The sequence below is a fragment of the Brachycentrus maculatus genome, unplaced genomic scaffold, assembly GCF_059751285.1.
Source record: "Brachycentrus maculatus isolate JH-2025_06_01 unplaced genomic scaffold, ASM5975128v1 h1tg000126l, whole genome shotgun sequence".
In the NCBI taxonomy this organism is placed as follows: Eukaryota; Metazoa; Arthropoda; class Insecta; order Trichoptera; family Brachycentridae; genus Brachycentrus; species Brachycentrus maculatus.
In genome coordinates, this window is record NW_028280879.1 from 333,800 (window position 1) to 356,001 (window position 22,202).

The following is a 22,202-nucleotide window of genomic DNA, read 5'->3' on the forward strand; positions in this document are numbered from 1 at the left end:
AAAGCATTTAAAAATATAATCAAGCATTCAGCCTACCTTTAACCATCGTTTAATTTATTTCAAATTCGCAAAAGAGAATAATAGAGGTATTCTTAACGTATTCGTTTCATCAATAATTCGACGAATCATCTACTTTTATAACGTTTCAAAGGGACGAAAAATGAACAAGAGAGAATATAGATACTTTTTACAATTATTAAGCAATTTTATAAATTTTATTCATCACATTAATTGAGAGTTTTGGTAATCAGCGATTAAAAAAACATTGATACAAAATGTTTAAATCAAACACTGATTTATAAGAGTCTACAAAATTATATCTTTTTATATATTTCTAATGTTTTGTAATAATGAAATACAATTTAGTAGACAATTAAAATCAGTGTTTGATTTAATATTTGGCATTTAATATTTAAAAACGAAAATAGAGTTCTACAAATTAAACGCCAAACCTGTAAATAAATAAAAATGAATTCTGACTTGATATGATTGCACCTAGGTTGTCTTTGCGTGTACAGATAGATAATACTTTGCTTATTTAAATAATTTTCTTTATATTTTATAAACCCATTATTAAAGAATGAAGTCACTGACATTTTAATCTCTATAAAACATGCTTTAAAAGTATCGTTCATGCGCCGTAGTAAATAAACACTTCTTGCACCTCTGATACGATATAAGGGTAAATAAAATGAGATATGTTATAGACCGTGTATCGATCCTACATACTGTGTGAGCAACATACCTCGTCTTCGTAGCACCTAGCTGACAAATTTTCAATTTTAGGCCAAACGATATTACCAGACAGATTGCTACTCACATAAACATACTAAAAAGCAATCTCGAATGTTTTCTCACATATTACAGGTCCCGAGCATTTTCCGATCCTAGCATCTTACTATTTCTACGATGCTGTCTTTTACTACCTTGTAAAAACGTCAACACACTGTAACACCAGAATTTTTGAAAACACGATTACATATAATATAATAACTTGACATAAGTGTAACTTAGGATAGTTGTGTTGTATTTTTTCCATATTTTTACATTAATTTAACGATGTTTTCTTTTATTATTTTGTTTTTTATGCTCTAGCAAGAAACGTGCGGTTTATTTCAGATTCATTAAAAAAACATTAAACTATTTTAATAGAAAATTTTAGATATAGCATCGGTGTTAATGATAGCTTACCAACCAGTATCTTATAAAATATGCTTTAATTTTTAATTAAATGTGACAATAATTACGTTGAAAAATGACGTTTCTCGTGACTAATTCCAAATCATAAAAAATGCATTCTGGGATTTTTCAGATATGAACTGTTTACTGTTTTAAACTTTGAATATCACAAATATAAAAACAGATGATATATTCTACAAATTACAACTTTTGAAATTCAAATAACTACAAATATGCTAAAAATATCCTTAAACATGCATTTAAGAATTACTCTCACGTAATACAAGAAAATACCTCCGAGCAAAGCGCACAAATCACGATTAACACACTTCGTGGTAACGTACATAGAGCCACACGATTTTAATCAAAGAAACACATCAAACTAAATTTAACAGATACATATTTTGTTCAAAAGAACTTATGCAAAAAAAGTTTTACAGTCAGATTCATTATCCACTAAGTCATGAAGCAAATTATTTGAAAAAAAAAGCTTTGTAGTATTAGAGTGCAAAAATTATGTGTGAACAATTTTCATTTATTATAATTTTATAAATCAATTTCGTAAATGTGCTATCGGTACAGAAAAAATCGGTAAGGACACATTGTTAATTGTTTTGTATATGAATAAATAAAAAATTACAAAAATTAATATATTAACAAAAAAATATTTTGACTTTAAGTATATGTTTAAGATAATGTTATATAGTTTGAGGAGTCGTTCAGATTTTACGTTGTTTTTATTTGCCAAAGTATGAGCGTTTAGTGTGTACCTGTTCCAGTTTGCAGACTTTTATCTTTTATATGAAAACAGTAGAGCGTACAGGAAAAGTGTTATTCTCGTTCAGTTACTATATCTCTTATAAATCTTTTTCGTTTAGATGTTTTCCTTTCGTACACTTCGTTATGTAAAAAATATTCATAAATTCATTTGTTAAATATGCAAAATGCTACTGTCGAACGTTCTTCTTCCTAATATTTGGCGTCTATTTTAATTCATGAACTTATCAGGGTAGAATTTAAGATATACGTCAAAATGTTTCGTTTTGGATATTGTTTGAAAAACTTTTTTAAACTTAATATCTAATCCTGAGTAAAATCAGCATTAAGAAACCTTATTTTTTTTAATCAAAGGAATGTATAAGAATCGAATAAGTCTAAAACATTGTTATTTTGTCACCTAAATGAGTTGAAAATTATCAAATTTACTAATTAACAAAATAAAAACTTACCATCATGCCGCTTACCCGCACGGTAATCAAGGAGAATAGAAAGCCACACCAAGCTGTCTCTGAAAACAATCTTCGCCTCTTCCACATTCATGCATCTCCTCATACATACCCGCCTATTATTCTGACCCTTGACCTGACCTTACAATGTAAAGGGTTGAAAAAGTAGAGAAATGTGCATAAAAAGAATGATAACAGTGATGACTATATAATTCTGGGCTGCATAGCCTAACTCGAATAAGCTTAACCTAAGATTTACATAAATAATAAAGTACAAAAAATAGTATAATGGATATTTATCATGGGAAGAATGATGAATGTCACGAATGTGATCGCTTAATCACCCTATGACAGATCATAAATGCCCTTCAAATACCCAGGCTTCCGTACTCTTCTTTATCTATGTTGAGATATTAAAATGCAAAAAAACCTCTTTTTTGCGAACAAGGATTTGGACCTACCCAAAATGTGAAGAAAATAAATAAATTCACGTATTTATCACGATTAAGACAAAATAAAATATTTAGGTTACGTTCTGGATATCTTCCTAACCTCGTGATGCATTCATCTTGACATGTATTTCATTAGCACTAGACTACCAGGGGACCAGGAATAGGAATGGGTGATGGGTCGGACTAGTAGCAGTCCACGTAGTAAATCCATTTATCAACATCACACGTGGTGGGCTAGTCGTGATGGCCAATACCTCCTCTCATTTAAACGCTCCTGGCAACAACAATTACATTCAAGGAATTGCGATCAAAATATTAATTTGGAAATAATGCATTAAATACAGTGTAAAACATATTTAATATGAGACTCCGGTTAGTTGAGTTAGTAATATCCATTTTTAATTATAGTTCTTCTTGGTAAATACCACTATATCATAAAATCTATTGTGAGACGTGTTTCCATGCATTCCGAATCGTTTTCAAAACTTTTAATATGATGCGAAACTTTTATTAAAAATGGACAGATATTACCACAAAGTGACAAATGACAAAAAATAATCAAGTAGCCTGTATCATATTTATTTACATATAAATATATATATATATATATATATATATATATATATATATATATATATATATATATATATATATTGTATATATATATATATATATATATATATATATATATATATATATATATATATATATATATATATATATATATATATATATATATATATATATATATATATATATATATATATATATATATATATATATATATATATATATATATATATATATATATATATATATATATATATATATATATATATATATATATATATATATATATATATATATTTATATATTTAAATATATATATGTATATATATATATATATATACATATATATATATATATATATATATATATATATATATATATATATATAGGGTCCGCCATCTAAAGATTTTTTTTTCAACTAGTGCTTATTTCGTGAATGGTAACACTTAGCTCATGTCTGATTTGACAGATAATTAGTTTTATCCTTCCGCTGAGCGAATATGGTTGTGTATACGCTTGAACAACGCTGGGAAATATTGCGACATTACTTTGAAAATCATGGTAATGTTGCAGAATGTGTGCGAAAATTGCGTACGGTTTTTGGAAGAAGAGAAGCACCGTCAGCTCCGTATGTTCGTTATCTTGTGAAAAAAGTGAAAGAAACTGGCATCCTCATCGATAAACCAAAGCGTGAAAAGCCAAAAACAGTGCGTACACCCGAGAATATCGATGTTGTGGCAGAAAGTGTGCGTGAAGCGCCATCAACATCAATTCACCGTCGTTCTCAACAATTGAACATTTCGGAGACATCATTGAGACGAATTTTGCATAAAGACCTTGGTATGACGCCATACAAAGTCCAATTGGTTCAGGAGTTGAAGCCAACTGACCATCCAATGCGTTTTCGCTTCGCTGAGTGGGCCTGCGATCGACTTACAGAAGATGCCGATTTTGCCAAAAAAATCATCTTTTCGGATGAAACTCATTTTGATCTTGGCGGGTATGTAAACAAGCAAAATTGTCGTATTTGGGGCACAGAAAACCCGCACGCATACATTGAAAAGCCGGTACACCCAAAACGAGTCACTGTTTGGTGCGGATTTTGGTCCAGAGGCATAATTGGGCCATTTTTCTTTGAAAATGAGCAAGGAGTGGCCGTTACAGTCAATGGCGATCGTTATCGGGCCATGTTGAACGGATTTTTGTTCACAAAAATTGAAGAGGAGGATATTGGCAACATTTGGTTTCAACAAGACGGCGCTACGTGCCACACAGCCGAAGCTACACTCGATGTTTTGCGCCCTGTTTTTGAAAAAAAAAAGTTATTTGGCGGACCCTTTATATATATATATATATATATATATATATATATATATATATATATATATATATATATATATATATATATATATATATATATATATATATATATATATATATACATAATTATGTAATATGTAATAAAATACCTAGGTACCTACCTATAGATTTTATTAAGTACTAACATATAGTACCTACATAAAACAGATCTACCACCAGATGTCGCATGCGTCGCACTTAATAAACAAAAGACATGAGATAGAAAAAATATAATATTCTGAACTGTCATAATCAGAATAATATTGTAGAGATTAATTAGGAATAAACTTTTATTGTCGTTTCTTTAATTACAAAGCAACACATTGTTTATTTTATTATTAAACACCCACTTAACATATTATTTACACCCAATTTACAATGGAAAATACTACCACGATATATATATATATATATATATATATATATATATATATATATATATATATATATATATATATATATATATATATATATATATATATATATATATATATTTATGTATATATATATATATATATATATATATATATATATATATATATATATATATATATATATATATATATATATATATATATATATAATAAAATAAGGAAAAAATAAGAAAATATGTTATTAGAATAATAACATCCGTATTCAATTGTTCAAGTATTTAGACACACTCAAAATGTGAATAGTTTTCAATCATGGGTGGAAATGGTAAATGTTACTCTGTGTAAAGTGATAACTTATCACCAGCATATGACGGTCGCAAGCCTTGTAAATGCCCATACTTCCATATTCATCCATATTGAAATGTCAAAAAAATATGAATGATATCTGTTATTTAGCTAATATACCACCGCATGGTCGAAACGTTGAATTTAATCAAGTTTTCGTGACGACCTCTCTTTCCGGTTTTTTCATACTTGACGCTTGATCGTTCCTGATCCTGGAGGATAATTTAGGTCGGCCATTCCGAATCGACCATTCCAATCCACCAAGTGGTCCTCGACGTTTCGGGTGAATGCCTCTTAGAGCTATGTAAAGCTGACAGCGAATGGAGGGGCCTGAACGACATTCAAGATTGTTACGGCATTTGGTTAAGCATAGGCGGTATATTGTCTGGAGCCATATAAATCCATCGGCAGAAACCCATTAATCAACAATATTTTTTTGAACGCAAAGAAAGATATAAACTTCTCTCAAGTGCACAGATATACGAGTATTCGCCTATGCGAAAGACTTTTTCAGGGCGGTATTTCAATAAAATTTATGGATGTCCTTCATTTGAGAAAAAAAAGTTTTTTTAAGATAAATTTGTAATAAAAAACGTACACTTGTTGAATAAAAATATAAAAAAGCACGTTTCTATGAAGCAAAAACAATAACTTCCAACAAAATGTCTCGAAAAGGATTCGAATACATTTTTGGGCCATCGGATCCTAGTGTTTATTTAAATCAATGATCCCAATATCAAGAACACATCGATGGTTATAGGAGTGTAAGAACCTTTTGTTCCATCCGCGTGCTAACATAAAGAAGACAAATGTATGGACACGGATATAAAGGCACGGACACATTCAGTGTCGATCGCTTTCACAAGAGGAAAAATAAAGATAAATGGTCGCCATACGAGAGACCCTCCACTTTCCCTCCCCTCCCATACTCGTATATTGGCCATTTTGCTAGAGCGTCCCCTAAAGCAGTGTTCCGCAAAGCGTGTGCCGCGGCACACTGGTGTACCGTGGTGATTAGTTGGTGTGCCGTGGAAAAACAATCTAGTTTTGTGAGGATAACACACCTACAAATAGCTGAAAAGAGAGAAACTCTGAGGACGATCAATGAAGAGATGAGAGCAGCATTATCAACAATTACTCCAAATTGTATCACCTGTGCTCAGCTAAGAAGGCTCGCAATTCCCATTCAACATCATATGTTGTAAATGTTTTCAGACCATATTAATTAGAATAATAAAACAATTTTAGATAAAATTCTGGATTTGGCAGGTGTACCTTAAACAGAAAAAGTTTGCGGAACACTGCCCTTAAGGACGGTACACCAAATTTTACAAACAAATAATATTCTATTCTTCCTGCACGCCCCAGTATTCAATGAAATATAAATTTATTTTAGAATTGACCATTCCAGAGTGTGCTTCGAACCCGAAAACTTACAATATATAATACATTACATGAAAAATAAATATTTTTCTTACCCTAATCTAAGTCCCAAGTTTTTTTCAAATAAATTATTAATATTATATTTTTATCTTCTCGGAGATAAATGAAGTATATATTAAGATATATATTTATATATTTATATATATATATATATATATATATATATATATATATATATATATATATATATATATATATATATATATATATATATATATATATATATATATATATATATATATATATATATATATATATATATATATATATATATATATATATATATATATATATATATATATATATATATATATATATATATATATATATATATATATATATATATATATATATATATATATATATATATATATTTGTGTGTATATATATATATATATATATATATATATATATAAATATATTTATTTATATATATATATATATATATATATATATATATATATATATATATAAATATATGTAAACATCTTTTAATTCTTTATAATAAAAAATAACGAAAGTAGAGTGAATGCAATTGAAAAGCGTTCTCTGAGACGATTGTGCGGCAAAACGATGAATGGTAGATGTAAGAGTACGAATGGTGATGTAAGGAAGAAGATAAGCATTTAAGATCAAATTATGAAAGGTGTGTCTTGAGATGGTTCGGGCATGTGAATCTAATGAGTGAAGAAAAAATTGTAAAACAAAATTATTATGTTAGTGTTGTTGGAAATTGAAGCAGAGGAAAACCGAGGAAAACTAGGGATTGTCAAGTATTTTAAATACTTGAAAGTCAAGAGTCGGAATAACCGGCAGGTATGCATGAGGAGATACGTTAATGTGGAAGGGACGAAATTGTTCACAAAGACAGATTAGTGTGGTGTTCTCTCTGTATATCCCTGCGGAGAAGCAATGTGATGGTTAGTTAGTTAGATAAGTTAGTTAGAATTTCAATAAATTAAGAAGAATTCTAGAGATATTACAATCTAGAACTTAATAAGAAAAAAAACCCTCTTTAAGCACAAGAGATCAGTCTTTTTTGGAGAGCGCAACTAAAATTATATGATTTTATTTAATAGAAATGCATAGAAATTGAATAAAAAATTAATATTTATTGAAAAATAAATAACAAAAAATTGATTTTTTTTAACAAAAAAGACAACAGTATCTTCCGACCAAGCAAAAATAGTATGCGTTCTTCCATTTTCCATGTGCTTTGCTAATATTTTGTATATTTCAGAAGTTTTAGAAATTTAAACAAATAAGTCCCCACGAAAAAAATACACTATCTCCGATGACCGTCAAATAATGCATGATTTTTTTTTAACCATTACTGTTCATACCATGCCATCCCTTCCTTGAATCCTTTCTCCCTTTTTAAACTCTTTACCTCATTCTACTCCCTATGTATTCATAATTTTCATAAATTTTGATAATCGTTTATATAGAATATTGTAATTATTTATCGTTTATTGATGCTACATTTCTTATGCTTTTATTCATGGTACGTATACTATCTGCTGCCCACTAACTTCATATGAATATATAAGATCTGTTGTGGTCGGTCGGATGATATAGCTTCAAAGCAATAAGCCGGGCAATCTAATTTATCCTGTACGTGAAGTTCAGTAAATTATTCGCATTATAGAACAAGTAGTACGAGAGAAATATCTTCTTATTCCTGTCTGGATAATAAAGGTCAATTGGATTAATATATCCCCTCAAAAATCATCCATCTTTTTCGATAATATTAATACACTTTCCTGACCAGGATCGTCCACAGATGAAATCGAGCGAAATCTATTTGCAAGACTCAAACGGAAAATAAATTCTATCTACGGTAAAAAAAACCCCCGAATTCCGGACGGAGATGATGTCTATCGGCAACCCTCTTTGATCGCTGATATTTGTTGGGGGTAATATTAGCCAGCACCGAAATCCAATATAAGGATTAGTGACTGCTCACACGGAATAGGCATTTACATTAAAAAGGAGGTAAGGGATGCTTTGCGACCTGAATTCTTTCCCGATGTTTTCTGTCCGATTCAATTATTTTCCAACCTTTTTACCATGATATGTTACATGATATTTGCTTTCACAGGGATACTTTCGTTTTATGCCTTACTTCTCTTTAATGTTTTAGGACTAATCCAAATTCGTAACATTCGAAATACTATATATAAATTAAATATATAAATTTCCGACATCGATCACTACTTTTTACATATTTTGGATTTTACACATTATAATTTTACAATTCCTAATAATACGTATAGGAAATATACTTTAAGAACAAATTATTATTAGTCATAGCTTTTTCTTCTTTTATTTTATATAACCAGTAACCGGGTTTAGTTGTTACCGACATTATCAGACCGGCGTACACAAAACAGGCAGGGGTTGAGAATCATGATTTCATGTGTTTTTTTACAAAACGAATTTAATCTGAATAAATAAACAAGTAGCATATTCTAATTATAACTTCAAATGAAATATGATAAGAGTTCAAAGCAGAATGTTTCTCTCATTATGGTTGCTAACCCCTGCCTTGTTGTGTATAAAGCTAGAATTTTGTCTAGTCTCCCACGAGTCTGATGATATATATAATCACAAAACTCAGTAACTGGTTAAATGATAAGAAAAGTGGAAAAAGCTGGATGGTTTGATCTTATTATTTTAAATGAAGTTCCACGAAGAAATGTCTGTTTAAAACTGAAATCTTATATTACACATACCTAATAGAAATACGTGAGAATTTAAAAAAAATCACTTTTTAAATCGGAAAAATTAACTGCACCTTATATTTAGTTTCGTCTCAAGATTGCGAGCAGAAAATCAGTTAAAATATTAACGTTGCCCTTTGCTTCGAGAACAGGCTTTTGCAGCGAGATGAACGAACCCTGAGGCGATGCTCTCCAAGAGTATAAGAGGATATTATATTTTTAAATTTTTAATGTAAAATGTAATTTAATTATTACATTTCGCCGTTTTACCAACAAAGATGTTATATCATTACTGTAATATGAACATAGACAATACTTATTAAGTTTAACCTTAATCAAACCCCGCTACTTTAAACAATCGTTTTAAATAACATTATTAATCATATTATTTTATGACATCTCAACAAAGATGAAGAAAAAGATGGAATTCTGGGCATTTACGGGCCTTATAATCGGAGAAAATCCAGCTTTGTGTATTTTGAAACACTCAAAATTATAAGATAAAATAATAAAATAAAAATGATATTATCTGGCGTTTCTCATATTTGTGGTTATAAATCACTAGAATTTCACTAGAGACATCTTTTATGAGATGAGAGAAGCTTTTTATTAAGCAGAAAATCTTTCATCTGTATCTGAGGTCTGAATCCTGGATTTAATTCACATACTCGAGAAACGCTAGAGAATATCCTTTTTCTTTTTTATTCGTTAGTCCTGTAAATGCCCAGACTTCCATATACTTCTTCATCTATAGAAAGTTAAATTGAATTAAAATAAAATATTAAAATACAAATTACCTAAAACTCCATCCCTAGTTTTTATTTACATATCTTCGTGGTTATGATTTAAATCATATTTCATCGACTTTTTTATGGAATTTCATTAAATATTAGCTTGTACTTACTTTACAAGAAATTCCACCCTGGAAATTTAACGTTAGTATGTGGCTGTACTCAAATATAATATTTATTTATTTATTTTATCATACTATAATAATAAATAACAATTTTATGCTCTTACTGAGTTTTCTCGTGCCAAAGGCATATCTTAAATATTAATTTACAAAATTATTATGAAAAGAAAATTGTTTATAGAATCAAATACGACATGGCCAAATGATGCGATCTATTTCAAATCTACCCACATTCATTATCTATCTATAAATAGTCTTTTATATTTAGTATCATTTTTTTGTGGTATAATAGATAATGAAAGCAGGTTACATAAATTCTATGTTTCACGTCCATGCAAAAAGGTTGAATGAAGGAAGTTGTATAATTGTCAACCCGTAATAATATCATTCTAATGATCTGATAATGAAATGATTATTCCAAAACTGACAGTCAGTTTATTAAAATGGTATTACACAAAGTGAACGATGAATGATAAGGAGAGTGTTATAACAAAGTCATTCATATGTAATCTTTGTCCGCCTCCGTAGTGTAATGGTCAGCACGCTTGGCTACCGTTCTGTAGGTCCTGGGTTCTATTCCCTAGGGGGGTAAAATAAATATAAGTGATTTATTCACTGTAATACTACCATGGACTGGTCCTGAAGCGGAGGCCTGATTACCTTTCCTTCGTGTGTAAACGATCAAGATATCAGATTACACAGTACCCTATGCATCATTGAGGTGCGGATAACGGTTTTATTATTATTTATTATGTAATCTTTAAAAAGTATTTTTTTTATGTTTCAGGAAATCTTCAAGATTAAAAATAAATTAGGATAAAATATAAAGTACGAGTAATAATATCTGTGTATTAGATATAAATATTGTTATAACTTTTAATAAAATAAAATTAAAGATATTTATATACATAAAATCCGACTTAAAAACAACCCGAATTTCAAATATTTTATTAATGTCATGAATACCATCCATTTAAAGTACCATAATATATAAAGTTAATTACACGGAGACTTAAAATGTGCTCAACTTTTTAAAAGAAAGCTGTTTATTTCATATAAAATATAGAAACTTTGAACATTGAAGAGATAAGAACATTTATTGATACGTTGGATGAAGTAAAGAGAGTTGAATAATAAAGGGTAATGAATAGTTAGAAGAAAACTTATGATGGCGGTGTTACGAGGAGCTGTGTTGCTGATATCTCTGATCCTGAGAACATCCTTTGCAGTCCTGGATGTCCATGAAATTCACCCGGGAAACAATAGCTTGTGTAAGTACAAAATATTTGACTATTAATTATTTTGTTTCCGAATTTGCGAATCACAAAATATAAAACTAACAACTCTTTCGACTCACATATCGTAGTCGTACAGGAAAAAGTGACCAACTACCAAAACGTAAAATGTTCAGAAGGGCCATTTAAGTCACTATTGCTTGGCAAGAAAATAAATACCAACGCAGTTAGACATTTTTAACTACTTTAAAATCCTTTGGGATTTTTTCAGGGCAATATTAAGCTAGTAAGATATCAAATAGTCAATGATCACGTTTTTGTAAAACAATACACTTGGTCACTTTCTCCTGAATGACTACGATTTATCTAAATTATTACACTCAGTTACAAATAAAGGCCAAGTCATGAACATTTTAGAAAAGTAAGATAAATAAAATAATTAAAAATCTGATAAAACGTTTATTAATAATATGCTGTTTCAAAATACGTCACCATTATAATTTATGATTCCTTTTACAATAAGTACCGTTCCTTAACCCCCCCCCCCCCCGCTATTTATAACCCTCTCAACCTCTATATATACCTTAATATTTTTACTCGTTAGTTTTACTTTTCACCTGTAGATGAAAACATCTATTACTTTTCAAAACTTGTTGTGCGTAATGAAATAAATATTATTTTGTGGTATTATATTAAACAAGAGTTTAATTTAAAAAATACTCTTTTATACTGAGAATATTCAGACAAATTTAATGTATTTTGACGTCTTAACTCTACCCATGATTAACAACTTTAATAGAAAAAAATTGGTTCCATAGTGAACGTTGTAAAAGGAAACAAAATGCCAGGTCGTAAGCCCTAGGATGCTCAGACTTCTATCCTGTTTCTTATGAAAAGAAAGAATGATACATATTTCATATCAAGTTGAGACACTTTCAGATTATATTTTTATGTTTCTAGGATTAGAATTAGAATGTAAGTTAAAGTTTTATAATTTTCCCATAAATAGTTTTAGCATTACTTAATTTTTAATAAAATCTATTTTCCTTTAAATCACTACAACTCTTACTAAATTCCATATTGCTTTGAATCATTACTTAATTGTTAATAAATTCCATATTCCTTTGAATCACCTGCGTCACAGTCGGTATTCGTGTTCAATCGCTTTGAAGGAATGGCAGCCTACGGCTTATTATAATTTTCAAATAACGTTAAATTTGAGCAACGAAACTCTCCTTTATATTAAAATTTCGGAGAACATTTACCCTATCTATTATATTATAATAAATTTATATCAGTCACACAAAGTATCTTTGACTTCAATCGTATTTTCCAATTAATATTCAGTTTTATTGAGGGCGTTGACATACATTCTATACATACCAAACGAATTCAAAATCATGTTGTATTGATAAAATAAATTATTATTTTAGCCTGGTAAAATAGAAAAAAAAACAAGAGATATCACGCATTGTTTGTACGTTGAATTTCAAAAATGCTTATTAGTTTACGATATTTTAACAGCTGTCAAAAAGCACTATCTGCCACGAGAAATGTTATGCATAGGGTATCTTGTCCTTATGTTTAACAAATCGCTCACTCCTTTCAAAAACGTCATATATAAAAAAAACTCGATTTTTCAGGAGAACGTTTTTAAAGTTTAAAAATATAATACAATGTATAAAAAATAAATATCAAGCCACTTGCTGAACTTTTTACTGTGCAACAGATATTTTTAAGTAAAACCTGAAGGTTTTTTCTCCATTTGAAAAATATTTAGTTTATTAAAAAAAAAATAACAATAATATTTCTTCAACATGCAAAAACAACACTTTCTGCCCTGTGACGGGTAAATATTACGTTAAAAATATGCCGCTTCTGCTGGGATATAGTACATTTTCTGGGCATTCCGAAAACATGCACAACTGAAAATTGACGATTTTTTATTTATGACTTTCTTGAAAGGAGTGAGCGAAATGACTTCAAATTTTCCACGGGCGAAAATAATTCTTAATAAACCTTACTTAATTAACAATGTATTGAATTCTGTCAAAATAGTTCAGAGAACAAATGCTAGAGTAATTTTTTAAAAAACATTGTTTTTAAAACTGCATGTTCCCAATTTAGGAATATTTTTTTAGAATAACCTTACTTTAAAATTTTAAAGGTACAACTAAAAATAAGGTACATCAAAATTATTTTAAAATAACAAAACACAAAGCAATATTTAAAATTTGTGAAACGAATATTTTAATGGCTTCCCTACAAAATTAAGAAACTGAAGACATAAAATTACTACAAACCAAAAGAGAAATTAAAAAGCAAAAAATAAACTTTTCAAAATATAACAGCATATTTATTAAAAATAGCGTAAAATATTTCCTTTATTTAGTACAACAAATAATTATTCAGTGTAAGTCTCTTTTTTGGGGGCGAGTGATTTTGTCAGTCTCCACCCTTACAAGTAGAAATTGTTTGTGAAACATATAAATATGGAGCCTTAGTACGACTTCAATAAATGGTGTTGCATAAGCCGTAGCTAGATTTCGGAGTCACTTTGAAGTTAAGTTAATTTAAAAAGAAGGAAAGGCACAGCATAACTAGGAAATAAAATTTAAATAAGAAGTATTTTTACATAAATTTGTTTGGCTGTCACTTTGTGGTAAAATCTATGCAATATTAATTAATGTTTTACTAAGTAAATACCACTGTTCTTTTAAATCTATTGTGACACGTGTTTTGATGCATTCAGCACCATTTTCAAACACGTGTCACAATTGACTTTAAGAAATGGTGGTTTTTACTAAGTTACACTTTAATTTTTTTTAAACAATGTTTAAAAAATGTGAGTTATAATTTTTGTTACAATATTAAGCCAAATAAAAAAATACACAATGATTAAAACACTTTGAAAACAAACACAAGTCATGATAAAGATGGCATTTGAAATTGTTAATAACAAAAATGTGGATGTTGCACTATACATATGTAATTCGTTGTTTGAATGTCTGAGATCATTTTGTTTTTCTATTGCGTACGAATATTAAGACACAACCCTTATTCTTCAACCGTTATTTTTGTTGACAAAAAATATATTAAAAGAATCCTCGCTGATATATAAGTTAATATTCGTCTTTTATACAAAATCAAAATAAAAAAATGTCAAAAAAGCACGTTTTACCAAAACTGTTTAAAAATTTAATCCATCTTTTGAAAGTCCCAGTTTTCAACTCGAAAATGTTATTTTTGTTGATATAAATGAATATGTATTTTTTTTTATTTCTTGTATATGTTTCTTGTTTATAATAAACAGGATGTTGAAAAAAAGCAATATTTTTATTTTTTATTTTGACATTTTATGTATAAAACATTTATAATATTTTTTGCCAAATAAATATATCTTGAATTATTATGTGAGTAGTAAGCTTCAAAATAACTTTTTTATTCGTAGAAAAAATTAACCAATTTCGTTTTAAAACCTTAATATTTTAACAGAATTTGGTCTTCAAATACTTTTTTGGGCAGAATAATCTATCTTATATTTTATTCATCTATATAAACTTCATGTACAGAAAAGAAATACACTGGCGGGCTTATTGCTTAAATACAATATCTTTCAACCAACAAAAAACAGACAAGTGATATTGGTCAGAACGTTTGATATCTTGTATAGCTGTTTGCAATCAGAGGGCTCATGTTGGCAATCAGAGGGCAATCAGTGCTTGAACATAAAAAAAAAACTATGTTTAAATTACTGTCGTATTAATTAAACAACTACTTTATATATTTTTAACACTTTTAAAACTTTTAAATTGTCTACCGTCCACAGTTTAAGATGACCATGAAAATTTATGTTTATAATCAATACAGGTATTCTATAATTGTAACATCGTTTTCCGGGCTTTGTTTTATGGGTGAAGTAATTTTGATTGGCATTGTTAAGAATACCGAGCGTTTCACTGACAGCTATTGGTGTTGGGAAATAAATACAAATATAAAACAATCAAAGAATGATCACTGTAAAAATTAAACAAAACAAATTATTTAAAATAAAACTCCATTAAAATACATTTTTTACATCTCAACAAAGATGAAGAACATGAAAATGTGGGCATTTACGAGGCTTACGACCGTCACAGGATTGGTTAAGTGATCACTTTACACGCGTGTAACATTTACTAATTTAACCCACACTACTTAATTCTCGGATTTGATACATTGATCAATTTCATGACTCAGTTTTTGTGAGTTCACTAGTGCTATCTATATTGGAATCTAGAAAGGTTTTTTTTTAAAGCAAATAATATATTTGTATGTAAGGTCCGAATCTGGAGCCCCGCCTGAAAACATGATTTTTTTATGTAACTTATAATTTTACCAGTTATTTTACTTACAACATTTTTAGTATGTCTAAACACGTGTTATTTTTTGACATATCAACATAGATGAAGAAGAATTGATGGATATTTTCTAGCGTTTCTCAAGTATGTGATTATAATCCAAGATTCGGATAACGCATACAAATATAAAAGTTTCTTCTGAATAAAAAAGCTTCTTCGTCTGACCAAAAGATGTAATTAGAATTTGAGTAGTGTGGTTGAGTATGTGATTGAATTGGACCTAGGAATTCTAGGAATTGGACCTCACATACTAATTAAAGAATTTCTGCATACTGAAAAGCTTTTTTTCTCTCTCTAATAGATGTCTCTTGTGAAGTTCTAGTGATTCAAAAACAGTGTTTTGAAATTAGTTCATATATATAGAACCAAGAATTTGAGTAGTGTGGTTGTCAATCATGGGTAGAATTAGTGGATGTTACACGTGTGTAATGTGATCATTTAAACCAGCCTATGACGTTCGTAAGCCCCGTAAATTTCCAGAATTTCATATTCTTCTTCATCTTTGCTGAGAACTCAAAGAATAAAATGAAAATTAACTCCAATAATAACAGATAATCTTGATTTATAAGTATTTGGACACACTCAAAATAGTATAAATCCATTAAAATAATTTAGATGATAGTGAACGAACAGCCCACTAACATCACTCGAGTGTATGGCGCTATTGTAGCCCGTACAAAAGTGATTATTCAGGAGCAATTTTTCTCTTTGGAGAGTAACACCCCAAATATATAAGCCAGCGTGTTTTGTTTGACCGCACAAATGTTTGCGCAGTTTTCAAACAACTAGACTAATAAGTCAACGGGCATGGAACGAACAAACATACCTGGTAATATATTAGGCCAGCACTGTTCGGCACTTTGAAATACGATAAATCGAACGAGACCACCAATTTGTTTTCTTATACTTATCACTTTCGTACTTAAGTTCCAATAAACAAATTGTGTTTTATGTATAAAACTTTAAGCGAAATTTCATGCTTAATTATTCATATTTCTACCTTAAACTTAAGATTGTACTTGCTTTAAGCTCTGCCGTGAGAAAATAAAAAAAAAACTATTCATATTAAATAATTAAATAATAACTTCGTATTTTTTCCACATGAATTTAATTTGACCAGCAACCGGGTTTCGTCGTAACCGACATCATCAGACTGATGATGTTAGTTACAACGAAACCCGGTTGCTGGTAAAATAAAATTCATGTGGGTAAAATTACATAGTTATTATTTTATTATATAAAATGCAGTTCCACCAAGAAATGTCAGTCCAAAACTTATTTATTCTCACAGATTTTATTGTTTTTATTGTTATGTCAATTTTTTGTTGACTAGGAAGAAAAAATCTGATGTTTAACTTTTATAAATGTGATAAAAATTTCATATCTCGTTAAAAAATTAAGATTTTTTTCGAATAACCTGCAAACCTTTTTTTAGAGGCTTGTAGCTGGAAAAGAATAGGGAAGATAGGGATAGTAGATATGTAAAATACATCACAAACAACACGACCAATTACAAAAAATGTTAAAAAATCTCAAATTCTTTTTGCAATTGGCAGGAATTAAACCCACAACACCAGTTCCACAGTTGAGCATCACGCCACGACGCCTGTGAAGTTATTTGGATATATTACTTAAAAAACTCATTTGCCTTTTACAAGTACGGATATGCGACCTCGGATATCCCAGATATTTCTGATATCTACATTTGCCTTTCCTATTCCTTCTGCGTAGCATTTTTCCTTCATAATCTATGATCAAGATAACACCATTTCAACAATGGGGTGCCCTTTGCACTGGTTGGGTGCAGATAGGAATTCGAAGTTGAAAAAAACAGTCGAAGCGCGAATGATGAGCGTAAGAAAAGTCGCAGTCGGGTTGTGGTCCCGTGCTTAGTGTCGCGGAATCTAAGGTCAGAGTTTCTCGGTTCGACCCCACTCTACCACAATTTGTTAAAAATTTCAAATAATGAGCCGCTTAAGCTCACAGAAATAGTATGAAATTGAAATATTTGTGTAAATAATAAAAACACAAATATTTGTCTTTTTGTTTTAAAATAATAATAAATGTAGTTGTTACTTTTTGTAGATAAAATTAAAATACAACTTTGTTTTAAAATCATTATAAAGCTTACCGCTTTTTTTTCAAGACTTAAAAAAAACGGTTAGCCTCGAAACCAGTAGCTATTATAATCAAGTTATAATAAAATATGTAAAGTCGTTTTAAAACAAAGTTACATTTTAATTATACAATGGAAAATCACAAAGTTATTGCTTCAAATATAAATAATATTTTTTGTAGAGATTAGAACCGAGACGGAAGGGGTAAGAAACTTCGTAGATTCACGGCTTATCGGTTTCCAGTGGCGTCATGTTAATCGAGGGCAACATATTGCTTCAACAATGTTGGTCATATTTTATATCATTTATCACACGGTCGAGCACGATCTTAGATGATTGCTTTGCTCCTCTTCCAGCGGATTGAACACACCAAAATATCAACGCCCCGAGGCGGTGTTTCAGTGGGAGATAACAAAAATCGTGAAAAATCCTGAAAAATCTCAAGATTACCTCTCGCGGGCGTGACATCGCGCCCCGGCTTCTGATTAAGGCCTAAGAAAGAAATCAAGCTCGTAATCTACGTATAAGAGTTTAACGCATCGCGAAATCTTTACAACGACAATTTCACCTCCGCGAGCTTTTTCCATTCGCCAACTCATCGTTTATTGTACTTCCGATGAAAGCGTTTCTACTGCTTTATATAATTAATGATTGAATACATATCGAAAATATTCCCAACAAATTGAGTATATTAAACGTGTACTTCTTCTTAACAACTCTATCGTCTTTTGAAATCCATTCATACAATTATTACATACCTATTTCAACAACCAATCAATAAGAATCATTTGTTTCATAAAACATGACAAAATTGGTAACCGACTAAATTGTCAAATAAAATATTGTTATTACGAAGATCACAGACAAAACCCATTTGGTAGACAAGGTTAAAAAAAAAACTCTTAAACGCTGGATTAGCTCCAATCATAGGATTTTTTTAAAGTAACTCCTATAATTGGAGATAATCCAGATTTGTGGACAAGTATTTGGATACACTCAAAATAATGAAAATAAATTAACTGGTCAAATTATAAGCTAAAATAATAAAAATGAAAATGATTTTTACTGGCGTTTCTCATGTATTTAATTATAATCCAGGATTCGGACCTCACATACTAATTAAAGAGTTTCTGCTCCATAAAAAGCTTTTTTTTCATCTCACCAATAGATGTCTCTTGTGAAGTTCTAGTGATTCAAAAACAGTGTTTCAAAATTAGTTCGTATGTATAGAACTTCCAAGAATTTTAGTAGTTTTGTTGTCAATAATGGGTAGAATTGGTGAATGTTACACGTGTGTAAAGTGATCACTTAAACCAGCCTATGACGGTCGTCAGCCCCGTAAATGCCCAGATATCCATTTTATTCTTCATCTTCGTTGAGATGTGTAACACTCACTAATTCTACCCATTATTGACAACAACACTACTTGAATTCTTGGAAGTTCTATATGAGCATATGAACCAATTTTGAAACGTTGTTCGTTGTGAATTGGTGAATGTTACGCGTGTGTAAAGTGATCACTCAAACCAGCTTATGACGGTCGTCAGCCCCGTAAATTCCCAGACTTCCTTATTCTTCTTCATCTTTGATGAGATGTCAAAAAGAAATATGAATAATAACTGCAATAATTGGAGATTATCCCGATTCCACACTCAAACGTTGTATTTATAAAATATTTAATTATCTTAAATATTCGCAGAAATCACTTCTAGACGATTTCGTTAATATGTATTACACAACTCAAAAATAGCTTCATTCTTCATTTTTCATTTCCCATTTAAACGTAAATTCAACGTCGCTCGCGTTTTCATTATTCCTTATTACGAAATTCGTTGTTTGGTAGGTTTGAAAAATACGAATTTTAGTAATTAAACGTGAGGGAATAAGTAATTGATTGGTTTAATTTACCAGAGTTCAACGCGCCAATGTTTCAAAATTAAATTAGTAATATCAGATATCGTCATAATTAATGTAAACGATATAACGAATATCAACTTTCAGATAATTTGTTTATTGAATTCATCAAAGTTTTAATTTCCTCCTAATTTAATGGAAGGGGGGTGAAGGAGGGAGTATCAAGCACACAAGGGAGAATTATATTATAATCAAAATAAGATTCGATTACAAAATTTAGTAAAACGTAATTTGAGAATTATGGTATTATGAAATGTTTTTAAGTTTTACGATTTCGCCCATTTTTATTTTTAATTAATGAGTCTACACGAACTATTGTTCATAAAGTTTACCTCCAATTATAAAGCTCCACTTATATACATTTCATGAACTACTACTACTACAACGTACTACTATCATCACGCTGTTTTCCTGCAGGCGTACGCAAATAGGATAAAGCGCCACACTCATCTATCCTGACACACACTCCTAGCTAACTTTATATCCATATATCGAGTCGTACATGCCCTCCGGTTACGCATACTTTTAAAACCATCAGATTTTAGGTTCTGATGATAATTTCATGAATGTTTCTACTAATTAAATACTTATTTAAATCAACCGTAAATGTCGACGAAGAAGAAGATGTTTTCAATAGTATTAATACAATTTACAAAGGTTAAGTAGTGTGGTTGTCAATCACGGGCAGAATAGTGAATGCTAAACGATATCACTTTAACCAGTGAAAGGTCGTAAGCACTGTAAATGCCCAAATTTTCATAATCTTCTTCGTCTTTGTTGAGATCTCCGTCCTCACCGTTCTTCACCAACCTGTTTAAATTATATGTTTTTCGTATTTCACCTTAACATAGCAATGGGCACCGTGTTGCTATGACGCAGTTATACAGAAACAGTTGATTCAAATCAAAACCTGTAAACAACGGAGTCCAACTTTTACAACTTTTCTGGTTCCAACTTTTATGTATGGAAGTGAAGCATGGAGTTGGCAAAAGAAGGATGAAAGTAGACTGAATGCAGTGGACAAGCGTTCCCTCCGACAAATGTGCAGCAAAACGATGTATCAAGGATGTTCAAATGCTGGAATGAGGAAAAAATCCCAGGCATTGTCGATAAAATTATGAAAGATGTGTTGAGATGGTTTGGATGGTTTGGATATGTTGAACGAATAAGTGAAAAGTAGTTGCAAAAAAAATCAGAAGAAGACCGAGGAAAATTCGGCATGATAGTATATGTCAAATACTTAAGCGGTAGGGTCAGGAGTCGACCTAATAGGTGGGTATGTATGAGTAGATGCATGAATATGGAAGAGGAGAAGAATATTTGCAAAGACAGAGTAGTGTGACGTTCTATCTCTCTGCCTACCCCTGCGGTGAAGTGGTGTGATAGTTTGTTAGTTAATTAGTTTCAAATATTTTACAAACGCTAAAAAGGAAAACTTAAGTAAATTTTCAACGTAATGAAATTAAACGAAGCATCAAAAGTATGCACATGGAAAATTTCTCAGATTAACTTCAATTCTAGGATGAACTAAGAGGATTGTAGGAAATTTGTTATCTTTATAATCTTCTCGTGAAAGAAACTAACAAAATATTAATTATTTTATTTACAACAAAATTTTATATTCACTGTTATTTTTTCAATGTATGGAAAATGTATGTATGGAAGTGAAACATGGAGTTGGCAAAAGAAGGATGAAAGTTGACTGAATGCAGTCGAAATGCGATCTCTCAGAAGAATGTGCGACAAAACGATAGATGTGCGATGTGCGAATAGTGAAATAAGGAAGGAATGCAAAGCTGAGATAAGCATTATCGATAAAATTAAGAAAGGTGTGTTGTGATGGTTTGGACATGTGGAACGAATGAGTGACGAAAGAACGGTAAAACAAATTTATGAGGCGAATGTTAGTGGGAAAAGAAGCAGAGGAAGACCGAGAAAAACATGGCACGATC

At 30.1% G+C, this 22,202-nt stretch overlaps 1 protein-coding gene across 3 annotated transcripts in view; it reads left to right on the forward strand.

The window, feature by feature from the left end:
- The window catches only part of LOC148309360 (neural cell adhesion molecule 2-like), a 100,109-nt gene that overhangs the window by 27,928 nt on the left and 49,979 nt on the right, over positions 1-22,202 (forward strand). For all 3 annotated transcript variants that reach the window (XM_088260178.1, XM_088260179.1, XM_088260180.1), the window contains exon 2: positions 11,372-11,855. In XM_088260178.1, the coding sequence (XP_088116304.1) occupies positions 11,750-11,855 (106 nt within the window). In that variant the 5' untranslated portion in view covers positions 11,372-11,749. The remainder of the gene's footprint in view (positions 1-11,371; positions 11,856-22,202) is intronic.